This window comes from Ischnura elegans, chromosome 9 (assembly GCF_921293095.1).
Source record: "Ischnura elegans chromosome 9, ioIscEleg1.1, whole genome shotgun sequence".
Lineage (NCBI taxonomy): Eukaryota > Metazoa > Arthropoda > Insecta > Odonata > Coenagrionidae > Ischnura > Ischnura elegans.
In genome coordinates, this window is record NC_060254.1 from 26,517,903 (window position 1) to 26,532,161 (window position 14,259).

A 14,259-nucleotide genomic window follows, 5' to 3' on the forward strand; every position below is an offset into this window, starting at 1 on the left:
CTTCATTCCGCGTCTTTAGAGCTGATTAACACTAGTTTAATAAGACCAAAGTGACATTTTGACCTGATAGACAATTGACAAACTGACAAGTGGGTTCTCAGAGATTGGGATAGCAGTTCCAGACATGATAGCCAATTATTCTATGAATTCTTAGTAATCTCACCTGATAACATGATTTTAGCTGGGTATACCACGGCCTCATCACATTTTATCATTCTTCATAAATCGTAAGTAATCTCAATCATAAACTTCACATTTTTCAGACCTAAGTATGTCAGTTAATCAATATGAAAATACTACAGTAAAACCTCTATGTAGTGAACCTCTTTACATCGTAAACCTCTATACATCGTACCAACCCTCTGGTCCCGTCAGATTTACATGTAAATTTATAGGCAAACCTCTCTAGGTATAGTGAACCTCTTTATATCGTAAAACCTCTATATATCATAGCAAAGAGACACCCCCGAGACGGCCTAACTACCTCCGCATTTCGTACCGAGACAACTAGAGACCATTAATGCAGCCGCGATAACGAACGTGGAATGACATTTTCAGCGATAAATGTTTCACGCTTATTCTTTTCTTTTACACCTTTACTATACTGTAATTTTCACGTTAACCATTAGCTAGGGCCATTTTGTTCCATATGAGAGCATACCTGACAGTAAATAAGAAAAAGGCAACGAACTATCCTAATCATTTTAAGTGACAGTAAATGAAGACAGAACGCATCGTTTTCTATCGAATCATGGTAAAAATTGCGCGATAGCACTCGCTTTCTGTTACTTATGGCTTTATTTTCCTGTAAGTGCTCATACTATGTTCAGTTAATAAAAGAGGCGACCAGCGCAGCCTATAATCCCTTGCCGGCGGAAATATTTCAACTAACTTCACTCCCATTCATGGAGACAGAATTACTCAACCGCATTGCTACTTCCGATTCTAAAATGAAAATATTTCATGAATTTACTGCGACTCGAAATAAATCAAATACAGTTTTGCAGTTATTTTATTCCCATATTTCCCTGTGTAGCACTTTCTTACTACCGCCTTGATAATTTTTTTTTACGCTTTCGTGAACGATCGTACTTTACAATTTATTGTGCTTAGCGACAGTCATATGTCTTGCGTGCGTATTTATGCTGCGAAATCTGACTCTTCCATCGGGAGTCCGGGAAGTCAATTTCTAGCAATACTGAACGAACATCACTACATGTGCGACAATGTTAGGTGAAGGAGACAGCTAATTAGCTGTTGCGCGGTAGAGCAATGCAATTCTTACCGTCGCCGCCGCATTCTGAATTAGTTCGCCCAGCATTCTCACTGAGAAATCACGTTGTTTCGCAGTCCAAGCGTTTCTTTGTGCCCTCGACAGAGTTTTTCTACGGAACTCTACGAGCATTGTATTTTAGAGAAAGGGAATTCGACGAAATTTTCAAAATTACGCTCAATTTCTTGTTTATTTTTTTCAATAGTCACGTGTTTATTTATTTTTTTATAATCTTTAACAAGTCATACGTTATAAGAATGATAAATCAATGTTCTAAAATATATTATAAGGAGTATTTTCAATTATTTGCCATAAAATATGAAAACATACGAAAATTACTTAATTAATTATAAGCTGATGATGGATTCGACAAAGAAAACAAGGCGGCTGCTTGACATTACCACATTCCGAGGAATTTTCCGAGCCATCGACGAGGGCAGGCAGAAGAAAGACATAGCAGTGACCTTTGGAATACCATCATTCACCCTGACATCTATTTTAACCAACCGAGGAAAAACAGAAGAAACTGTATATCTAGGCTGCACAAATAAAAAAATGCAGGCAGTGAAATAAGAGGATGAAGGAATAATGTTAAGAAATATAAAACTTGTGTACTTCCCTCCAAACACTATTAGTAAATTACTACCCTTAGACCAGGGAATTATTTCTTTGGTCAAAAGGCATTATTGAAAACAGCTAGTGATTTATTTTTTTATGGAGAGTGAATAGTGAAAACGACATTAAAAGTGCTCATGGAACATCCTTCAGACCATGCACAGGCTGTGCCTTTCGTGGAAGGAATTAATAATTGTTCCCCACATGAGTTGGAAGATAGTGGTGAAGGAGATGTATATATATTGCAGGATACAGGAAGAGATGGATTTAGAGGAAGATGTTGGTAATGAGGAATCAGTTACAGTTCCCACCAAAAAAGAGGTTGAGGATTCATTGAACGTAATTCAATGGTTTTTATTAAGCATGGAGGTATGCGATCATAATATGATTGTATTCTATAGAATTGAAAACATTATATCGAAAGAGTTTTAAAAAAGTTTTAAGCAAACTCAATACCTAATTTCTTTCCTAAAAAGTCCTCTTGAACAAGTTACTTTTACCTTAGTGTAATCATTAAATTGTAAATATATGTTCACTAATGCATGCATGTATGTTTAAATATATTAATATTATGGTTTATTAATAAAATGGTGCCTATCACTAAAACCTCTCTATAGTGAACCTCTATATATCAAATTGCCCAAATTTTGGTCCCCTCCATTACGATGTAAAGAGGTTTTACTGTATAATGCATGATAAGCATCAGAAGTGAGAGTATGAATAATGAAGACAACCTTTAAGTAACCTTTTGGAAAGTCACTGAAATTTTTATGAATTTACTGTCAAGTGCAAACCATCATTACTACGGATGGACAGATCCAAGATTTTTTTTTTCGGATCCAGTTCCTGATCAGGTACTTGATTTCAGGAGTCGGATCTTTGGATTCAAATGCATTTTTAATTGCCTGCTGCAAAACGAAGTAATTATTCAAGTTTCTTCTGGGTAATGGGATCACAGAAATGCTATTTAGAATTTAATACACATACAGTGAGTCCTCGTTTAACGTCACCTACCGTTCCTGAAAAATGTGACGATAAACGAAATGACGTTAATTGAAGCATAATATCCCATAAAAACAATGTAAAAATTGAATATCGGTTCCTAGACCTCACAAATCCTATAGGAAAAAAATTTTAGCGTATCATATCTGGGGCATTTTTTACGATGGGAATGCCAAACTATGGCATAAATACGAGTTCCTGTCTCCATCGACGACAATAGCAGCAGTGACATAAATCCTTCTCCATTTTTGTATCTTCCCGCATTTGCTTTTCGGCTTCGCTATAGTGCAGTCCAATGAATGCTACCAGACACTACAGACCGGGGATCCGGTGCCCCGGTCCATAGGCCCTACCCTCGCTACGAGAATTTCTTTTCGGACCGGTCAGGAGCGAAATCAAAATGGCGCAAATGAGCGAGGGCGGGCAAACTGGGATTATGAAATCGAAGAGATGGTTTTAATTGCGAATTGAGGCGGGCGGGCGTCGCCTGGGCATCATCATCGCTGAAACATCGTCGCAGTAACAGGAACCAAAATTATTGTGAACATTGTTCTCTTGGAAATTGTCGTGGAAATGTCTCTGATGCTAAAATTTGCCAAAACCGTAATCGCAATTAACAATATACACACCGTTTTACACTTTGAATAGACTGACCGTATTACCGCCCACGAAACAAACAACCTGTAACGCCTGCCACTTCGCCTTTTTTCTCGCCCGAAATTTAAAATACGTGACGTTATCGCAAAGCGAAGGGACGATAAACGAATCACGGTCGTAAAATTTTCGTGACGTTATCGCGAAATGACGTTAAACGGGGTGACGTAGAACGAGGACTCACTGTATTAATATTTTCACTGATTAGAGATCAATTTTATAAGCTTTCAAGACATTTGATATTATTCAAATTTTCCTCACACACGTTTCTCCTAATTTGCCACTTTCTCATCGCGTGCTGACTTGTTATTCACCGGCAAATGCTTCAGTTGTGGTGAGTTGCGTTACACACTTCCTCGCGATTGTTTCACGCCACAGCACACGTTATGCAATACATGCAATAATATTACAAACTGATCAACAATCAAATCAAATATCCTCCTGGAATACATAGATGCAAATGGCAGAAAGCAATTATTCGTGTTTTTGACCCTGTTCCACCAATTTTAAAAATCTGAAAAAATTAGGATTATACTTTAAGATAGGGGTAATAACATATATTTTTTTCGGCGTGTCTGTTTTTTCCTAAAATTTTTAATTTAATTTTGATAATTTCAAGCTAATGTAAATGTTTAGTTTTCGGTTCAAAAATTTTGAAAAAAATCAGCAGAGTAGAACATAATAGTATACACAATTTAAAATTAAGAAAACTATTTTACAAAAATAAAAAGTGGAGATATGGTTAAAAAACTAAAAATCGTGTTTCAATTTTTTCTGAGGTTATTTTCCATTGTTGAGGCCTGAAACTTTGGTTAAACACATAATTTTGGATGCACTTAAAGTGTATATTTTTTATTTCTCAAAATATCAGGGGGCACTTTTCACCATCTTAACCTGCTAGACCCTTTGGATCCTAAGTATCCGGTGAAGGGCAATATCCGTGGATATTTGGATCCAAGGTATCCGATCCGACTATCCATAATCCTTATATTACTACACCATTTATAATTTGTGCTCTCTAAATGACGAAAGAGGCAATTTTTGTAGGCTCTTGGTTGTGACAAAATTCCATGATAACACATGATTTTTCAAAGATTATCAGCTATCAAATGCAACGGAATTCAACTGAAATTATTTTTCATTGTGAGAACGGAGATTTCGATAGTGTTTGATGAAGTTCTTTATTTCAGCTTACTACCACATTGGTTGTTGTGGCAATGACAACAATTTTGCTGGCTCTACTTCCAATGTCTTCAGGTTGAAGATACTGGTTCACAATTTTCGCCCTAATTATATAGGGCCCAATAGCAGCATGGCATAGCCGTATGGCATTCCATGTAGCCATTGCCGACCTGAAGACGCTGGCATTAGTGCCAGCCAAAATGTTATCCCCACAGTAACCGAGAATGCAGTAACCAGAAATGAAGAATTAATGTTTTTCGTTGAGCCAGATTTAAGTAGAAGAAAAAACTGACACTAACCTCCTTTTTACCAAAATCTCCACCAGGATTCATTGTGCCAACGAAGTGAAACTTCTCATGAGCTTGCAAGACAACTGCTTTCGCTCCACTTTCTCCACCACCTTTCTCTGCCAGAAGCAATTTTCTTTCAGGTTCTGAAAAATGCCCATATTCCTCAAAATTTGCAGTGAGATTTTACATCATATACAGGTATGATTATGTGAGGATACCCTTTAATGCCTCAACACCACATCATAGCAAGAGTACCACTTGATACCAAGAGGTACTGATAGTATTGAATTAATTCCACGATACTGGTAATTTGATTTCAACATGCCAAGTGGAACCTTGGACTCACCAACCTCTAAGAAAAGAATACAAATTAACTAACTTCTTTTCCAGTGCGGGTAGTGAAATGATGAGTTTGTCACATAAAAATGATTTCCATCACATAATTAATGATATTTCTTAATTAGGTACTCAACTCTTTTAACTATAGGGTTTAACTAATTGGTTGTCAATGGATATCCTAGATGAAATTCTATCTCAATGCATTCCTAATTAGAGTAATTAAATTTTGGGGGTGAATGATGTTGTTATACATACATTCTAGTGAAATAATTCCCATCAACTGATGAGTTCATTTACTGGTATGGTATTTGGAGGAGGCGACCGACAGCTGAGGTCATTTGCGCCATGAGGGAAGGGTGTGGAAGGAAGGGTGGAGAGAAACCCGGCGTCGGCGTTAGCCTGCTCTTAACGAAAGGCGCCAAGGGGACCACGGCTTAACGTCCCATCCGACGGACGGAGTGTTGTGCTTGAAATGCCCTCCACACAACATTCAAGCAGGGATCGGGCAGTCTCTGAAAATTCTCTGCCACTGCCGGGATTTGAACCCGAGCCCGCCGGGTGGGAAGCCAACACTCTAGCCACCACACCAACCCGATCCCCCGAGTTCATTTACTGTTACTTACTTATTATTAGGCAAGGAAAATATTAAGTTTATTTGAAATGGTACATTTTGTGAAAATATAGGTGTTGAGATTGAGTATGGAATTTTTGCTGCACGCTTATCCCTGTTTATTGATATTTTCCAAGTGATGAAGAGTCAGAAATTGCATGGAATTAATAAAAAGAACGAAATGTATCTTTACCCAAGAGTGAGTTAAGCCTTTCGAGAACACTATCATCAGCAAGAGAAATTTCATCAGCCAAAAATATATCTCCTCCTTGCATGGCCTTCACCAGAGGACCATCGACCCACTCAAACAGCCTCTTTGATTCGTTTTCACCAAGTTCCTGAAGATAGAAATAAATTCATTAAAATCAATCAAATCGACAACATGTAATTTTTATCACCCAATTTTCTACATGAAAACTATGAACTAGGTTGACTTGAGGAAGTGTTTGGGAATTAATGAAAGTGGTAGTAATCAATTTCACTGGATGACGAAGCAAGACTACCTCATATGACAATTTTCAAAGTACCTCCAACAGTGTTAACATCTAGCATTCATCCCAGAGTAAAAAAAGGGCATTGAATTACACAATGACGCTTTTGATTTCATCACTGAAACAGATTACGATGAAAAGCATGAAAGTAATGAGGTAGTTGAAGAAAATATTTTTATGAACTTGGGAATTAGATATCCATTAGATTTAAATAAATTAAAATACATAAGTTATGGCTGTTCTTGACCACAGGAACTTTATTTATTTAATGCCCTTCTTCTCAACTCACAGATTTCTTCTCCCTGACTGGCCTCAATCCACCCAGGAAATCTGCACCCTCCGTGTGCATGTGGCAATTTACGGAACGCAAATTCTGACCACGATGTTTTGCCAGTAGCTGGCAGACTGTAGTTTTTCCAATGCCCGTATCCCCAACAAGAAGAACTGGCTCGTTGAACTGAAATGATTTTGCTGTAGAAAAAATAAAACAAAATATCACACTAAAATATGAGGTGAGGAACTTTTAAAAAAGCTTTCAGAATATATCCGAACATCCATATATGTATTACTGGTATCCCAATACCCTTCCTTGACTGGTATCTAAGATAACTAGGTACCAAATCACTGAGAAAAAACATTAAAACCTAAACTCAAAGAGACAAAAGCCCATCTTAATGTAGCTGCCATTAAGAGCCTTATTCCTGAGTATCACTCAAGCCTTGATTCTGACTCAAACTCAACTTAGTTGCCATGTGGGTAATACCGGAACTCACTCGATTGCTAAGTTCAGTCCAAACTCAAACTAATGGCCAAATTCCAAGATATCCACTAACGTCGTCTCACATTTTTAAAATGTATATTTATCGCTAAAATACTTCCAAGTGTGACATTTTACTCCAATAAGCTATTTTTTGTTGAGTAGGAGACCATGAGTGACCAGAGATAAAAATACTATTTTGTTAATTTTATGGCTGAATGTTACCACAATGGGGTCATTCACTCAGACGTGAAATTCCGACTCATTAAGATAATTCAGTACAAGTATGAGAAAGATAAGTTACAAAACAAAAAGTTTTCCTCATTCAGCCATTTTCTCATGAATTGAAAACTGAAAAATGCAAAAGTTGCCTGCTTCTTTTTAAGAGTTAGTAAGGTCACTAAATTTCTTGTCCAATAAGTCATTCTGAGAGACCCAATCTTTAACGGAAAGATGAGTAATTATGGAAAAAAACATATAAGATGTCAAAGGCTGTGAAGTAGAGGAGAAGCGGTGAGCTACTAGGCAATAGTCAGTGACATCATAAAATTTTCTGCCAAAGGGGTTCGCCTGTCGACATTTTGCCACCAATAGCTCGTGTAGTAGGTGATGGATGGAAAACGGAAAAATACAGGTCTCTTTAAATTTTAAACTCCATCGAAATCAAATGTAATACCACAATTCCCAAAACGTAATAACATGAGCCCATTACTCTAGCTCCAGTGAGTTGAGTTGGAGTCCTATTTAGTTACCAAAATAGAACTCTAATTCAAACTCAACTTGAGTCTGAGATCTTAAAAACTGAGGTAGAGTGAAGACTCTGAGTCAGATTCTGAAACACCTTTAGCTCTTGTACTGCAAGGCAGTCAGTAACAAACCAAAAAAATTTCATACTTATAACTTCTAGATGCTAATCATATATTTGAGGACTTTCACAATAGTAAGAAAAGGAACGATGCATGCACTTCAAAGAAAAACTACTAACAAGGAGAGGTCGCCAAAGTGATGTTCGGGATCTGAATGACGATGTTATTTCCTGAAAGAATATAGGTAAGGTAGAAAAAGTGTCACGGCTTTCTTCCACATAGGCCCGGGTTTGAGAGATATTCGCACGTAAAGATTCCGCGCACCATGACTTCCTTCGACTACTCTCCCTCTATTTTAAATAAATAAATATATGATTACCACGCGAACTTGAGGACGCATATAACTATGCGTGAATTTCCAGGTAATGTGCTCATCCTCGACCAAGACATTGTTCCCTCAGCCTCTTCATATATTTATGATCTCAACTTATTCTTCTCACCAAATAGACAACCGGGTATCCGCATATTCAGTCACCAACCCTAGCCAGGTACCTCCCCTACCCATTATCGCCCATATATTTATTTATTTCATCTAGTCCAAAAACAGCACGAGGCCAATTAGAGAGGATAAACAATAACAGGAGAAACAATTTAATAATATAAAGCATCGTAACCATTAATGAACAAAAAAATTTCAACAGTATTTACAAATAAATAACAAAGAATAGTAAATTTTACCGGGTGGTGTGAGGAATAGGGGACAAATTACGATAGTGATGGAGCAAGATGTATGAGGTTTGAAAAAAAGGATCAAATTTGGAACGCATTCGGCATAGGAGTTAATGGAAGGAGGAAGTCTGAATAGAAAAGAACGTTTGGAGACAGAAAGGCGGGGGGTGAAAATATGAAATAGGCCACTCGACCTCGTCGTGCACGAAGGAACGCGAAGCGGAAAAAAGAAAGAAGGTCAGATGATCTGTATTTGCAATTAATGATATTAAAGAAAAGTCTCCGGTCATTGAGGATACGGCGATCAGCTAAAGAAGCAATGCCAAGAGAGGATCTAATCTTATTGAGGGAGAAGTTACGAAAAGGCAAGTGGCGGTAGCGGACAATAGAAAGGAAAAAATTCAAAGGGCTTTCTGGGAGCTTTCATAAAGAAGGTGGGGCCGTAGACCAGATTTGGCTGCAGTATGAATTATAGCAGTGATTTTAAAACATAATAAGGAAGAAAAAAATTTGACTCAACTGGGACTCGAACCCCGAACGTATACATCAAATGTCTCGTCCTCGCGCCTTAACCCACTAGGCTAGTTTCAAATCATTTTATTTCCAGTTTTTTTTTCCAAAGGTAGTTCTCAGGTACATATTGTTCCTTACCGCCGCTTGCTGTACAAGGGAGAGTAGTCGAAGGAAGTCATGGTGCGCGGAATCTTTACGTGCGAATATCTCTCAAACCCGGGCCTATGTGGAAGAAAGCCGTGACACTTTTTCTACCTTACCTATATTCTTTCAGGAAATAACATCGTCATTCAGATCCCGAACATCACTTTGGCGACCTCTCCTTGTAAGTATTATCATGAGAAAAGCTCCCAGGATTTCCAACAGGTCAGCAGCAAAAGATTGCTGACATTTGATGTCCAACTCAGTCACTGTCTTCGGTACAGATAATTTTGAGTACACTGCGACCCACTAATATACTAACTCAACACTATCTTGCCTGAAGATGCTGGTGCAGTAGTACATTGAAAAATTGACAACCTTTCAGTTCCAGGTCCAGAGGCGATACCAGGAGCTTTTCACACACACTGCTGGGAAATCACCCAATCTGCTGGGAAAGCACCCAATTGTTCCTCCCACAAGCCTATAATTTGCCTCATTTAAATGCAGGTACATAAGACAACTAAAAAGTGGAGGCTGAGCATTTCATCCTACATTAAGCATGACACAATCTTGATCCTCAGGAAATTGGTTTTAATAGAGAAATTGCTGCAAAGAGCATTGACTCACCCAAAAGCACAGCCTGTCTCCTCATATTCTCAGTCCATACAAGATGCCTAAATTCTTCTGGAGGACTGGTAAGCAGTAATTCTTCCAGCACTGATTTTGTTACCGGAGAAGTTTCACCATTCACTGAAACAATCACAAAAACGGGTATTGCTTTTTACATGACACAGAAACAATGTTAATGAAATGCCATTTATATGCATATTAAAAGAATTCAATCATAAAAATAAATTTAATTGGTGGAATGCTTTCATAATCAAGAGTTAACATTCCTCGACCACAATAATACAAACACATAGTCAAATTCTATCCAATTAAGCAATCAGAAATACGTTTTTAAAATTAATGTCAACAAGTCTCAATAATTGAGCAAAAACGAGCCTTTACCATACCACACAAAAAAATAGGAAAATTTTAAAATGTACAATTACTAGGAAAGCATCTACTTACTTATTAGAATGAATAGTAGCACCTCTTTTTTGAAGATGGCACAATTTTGCTTCATTCATATATAAACTGCAAACATACTGATTTCGTTACAATTCAATAACAGAAATGTTAGCATTTCAGTACTATATTCAAGCACATAATGAATCCTCCATGCCAGGGTACTTGAACAGGATACACAGTCACATGTAATTTTTGTGTGACAAAGAGCAGTTCTCCTTCAGGAAAATGCCTGCTTTTACTAAACTAATAGCAAGCTGAAAGCCAGTTCAATCAGACATGTACATGACAATGAAAGGGCAATCCAAGAGTTGAAAGCAAAATGTATGAGCAACAGAATCTTTTCAATTTCTTTATGAATTGTATAGGATTAAATCATCAACTAACACCAAGACAGCACTCTCACATTACTTATCTCACTGAGTCAACCTGAAGGTAGGCTCGAATGGGTGAGAGTTAAACTTACCCAAGGCTGAAGTTTACAAATTTCACACATTTAGGGCACAAGGGCCAGTTCCTCACCCTATGCCACCTTGAATTTATAGGGTTTTTGTTCGGTCTCAATAAACAGATATCACTTCAAAGGGTTTTCTTAATGCCACAAATTTACAGCCAAAAGCAAGGGAAAATATGTTCCACTCACATGTGAACAGCACATCAGGGTTGACTTCACGCTTGAGGTGTTTCATAATACTTTTCGCAATGACGACCCGCTCCTCTTCTTTCCTGACCCTCCCAGCAAGGAGAAGATAACCCTCATGAGCCAGATGAAGATCCCAATCATAGAACTTGGACTCTGTCTGAGGCAATTTCGCCAAACGATACCTCTCTCCCCATCTGAAGAGATCTCGTAGAGTAATAAAGCCGTGCTTCCCAGCAAACATTGCACTCCCACGTCGATGCACCTATAATTTTTTCATAAAATTTCAGAGAGAATAATTACTGACACTAGGTGACTCTTTGAGTTCTGAGAGTGTTTTTTACTATAATAATTACATGCAAAAGTTTTGCCATGCTCGGCTGCACGCTTCCTTACGCTTTAAGTGAACAACAATGGTTTTCTTTTTCATACATGAACAAGTATGGCAGAAGATGAAATAAAAAACACGAAGACGCCTATGGCAAAGCATAGCAAAAATCTCACATGAAAATAATTTTTTAAATACCCAGAGAACCCAAAGATCACCAAATATCATGAGCTATGAAAATCTACAAGATAATAAACATTACTGTTTAAAATGAACTACCATGCAGGGCTCATAATTTTTCTTTGAACTAATTTATTTAGAGTATCAAGCATGTGAAGTGGACTTCATTTACTAAATTCACCACGCATTGAGTCATTTTGTATCATAGTGATTCTTTGAAGGCCTCAACTTCAGTTCACATCCATAGGCTACCCAATAAGAACCAGAGATCAATATTTCCACGTTTCTGCACTTCCAACACTAGTAAAATAAGAACAATACCATTCAAATTTAATGGATCGTTTAATATAAAGAACAAAAGGAATGGAAAATAGTTGAAGAAAAAATGAAAAATGTAGGAGAGTCCCACTTTGGTGATATTAAGTACTGTCAACACACACTTCAATATTATCACAAACACTGGGTACTTGAAGCATGTAACTACATACCAACAAAGGAATCATTTAACAAGTTCAACAGAATGTGAAATAACAACAAAATTATTGAATTTTCACCCAAAAGAACACACGACTAATAAAATACATAAAAAATCAACACATTTATAAGGTCAACTAACCTGCAAGTCAGTCATTACTGCAACTAGCTTCTTAGAATATGACGCAGGCATTTCACATCTCATTTCCAGGATAGTTCTTAGCTCCTCTGGAGGAATTTCATCAAAATGCAGCTCAACAAATCTGTTACGGAAGGCTCTAGAAAGCATCTGCAGTAACAAAATTTATTTAAATAAGATATTGAACACGTAGTCATAATCAAAAAACTTTTGTGCCACCATGCACATATTGTGGAGCCAAAATATTTATAGGGGCATGCATATTTTCATTCCTAAACATTCCCATGTCAATCCAAATTCATTAGCCATCAAAGGCAATCTTTTTTCAACTCAACGAAAATCACGACCTGCGTGTGATTTAAAATATTCACACAGCAGACCTATAACTATGACATTTCTGCCTTACAACCCTTAACTTAATCAGATCATTAAGAGGATTTGCACCAGTATATTAACAGCCATACTAGCAGTGAGTAATTATTTCCAATTGCTGAAGCAAAATGGACAGGTCAGGGATGAACTTATTGCAAAGATTTGAATTGATGATGATCCAAGAACACAAATTCAATTAGGGCATGCTCTTCAAGGTATGAATTGAGAGCATTACTGAGGAGAATAGGAGTACATAGTCCAAGTGAACGTAATAAAATGTACAGCATCCATCACGGCCATGGCAAGTGGGGTCAAAGGGTTCAAATGATACAGTTTCATGCACATTTCCTCCAAAAGAATGCCCCCAAATGTAAGTTCTACCCTCCCAAGACCCTCAAAAATTTTTCTGGCAACAACTTTGACCCCAGTGTAAATACAGCATTAGAAAATAATAAAATTTGAACCAAAATTTATCCATAAAAATAATGCAAAGCCATTATTGCAAGCAAAACATGTATGATGTAGCTTTAAATCTTGATGTACAAGGGTTATATTTTTTAACCTCCAATGAGTTGCTCATTGATATGTTCATTGGTATTAATGACACATTTCACATTTTCTCAAGAACTTCGAGGTAAAGTAAAGGCCAATCTCAATGAACATACAGCAACTATCCATGTTAAGGAACTTAAGAATACCCATTGTATGCTATGATAAATGTTTCAATTCTGATGTGAGTGAGCACCGTAATAGCCAAAATGGACACCACCTGACTCAGAGTAACAAATAGAATAATATTGCCTGAAAATTATATATAAATTATTGGATACTGAAAAAGTAAATGCCATGGTTAAAACCCTCCGATGGACATGAGATATTCACTTCCACAAGTGCCATAGCAATTTTACTACAAATATATCTTGCACTCCTATCATTAAGGTGGAGGTATTTTGTAATGAAAATAGACTTATTAAGGAGCTACAGTTACATTTTTATTGTTATTAGATGATGAATATATTATGCTAATCATCTCAGTTTAAATCTAGGTCTCGTTCGTCTTTGTATTTATTTAATGTTCCCTTGACGACAATCCCTCTCATTTACACTGTTTTTAAATCAATGAAACATAATTACCGTATTTGTCTGAATATAGTCCCCCCCTTTTAATCCAAAAATGCCAATGGTAAAAGTAAAGAGGGGACTATATTCAGACGCATTTTTATAATTTTTCCCGAAACTGAAGCCTCGAAATTAGGGGGGGGACTATATTCAGAGGGGGACTATATTCGGAGAAATACAGTATTGAACCACCATTCTCATACTGTCAATTCAACAGTTGATGTGATTTACAATGCATTCTATAATAGCATCAGCAATAGATATTGTAATGCATCTTTTTCTCTTTGACTCGTCCAACTCTCTTTAATGTCACATCACTACAGAGATGTATGGCGGATAATTGATCCAAATATTCCAAATACTGCCTCTTGCATTGAAAGTTGAATAGCTGGCAACCACAGATATTACATAAAAATGCCAACAAGCAGAGATCTTGGAAACTAAAATAATCAGCAATTAGCTGAGGGCGAAACACCCACTTAACCCATAAGATATTTTAGTGCCTTGCAGGCAATGCGAAGTTATTCCAGTAAA

At 37.1% G+C, this 14,259-nt stretch overlaps 1 protein-coding gene across 1 annotated transcript in view; it reads right to left on the reverse strand.

Moving 5' to 3' along the window:
• The window catches only part of LOC124166118 (midasin), a 163,107-nt gene that overhangs the window by 114,183 nt on the left and 34,665 nt on the right, over positions 1-14,259 (reverse strand). The window contains exons 21-26 of the mRNA XM_046543775.1: positions 12,238-12,384; positions 11,117-11,378; positions 10,030-10,152; positions 6,746-6,927; positions 6,159-6,303; positions 5,026-5,159 (exon numbers count right to left, since the gene is read on the reverse strand). Coding sequence (XP_046399731.1) covers positions 5,026-5,159; positions 6,159-6,303; positions 6,746-6,927; positions 10,030-10,152; positions 11,117-11,378; positions 12,238-12,384 — 993 coding nt within the window. The remainder of the gene's footprint in view (positions 1-5,025; positions 5,160-6,158; positions 6,304-6,745; positions 6,928-10,029; positions 10,153-11,116; positions 11,379-12,237; positions 12,385-14,259) is intronic.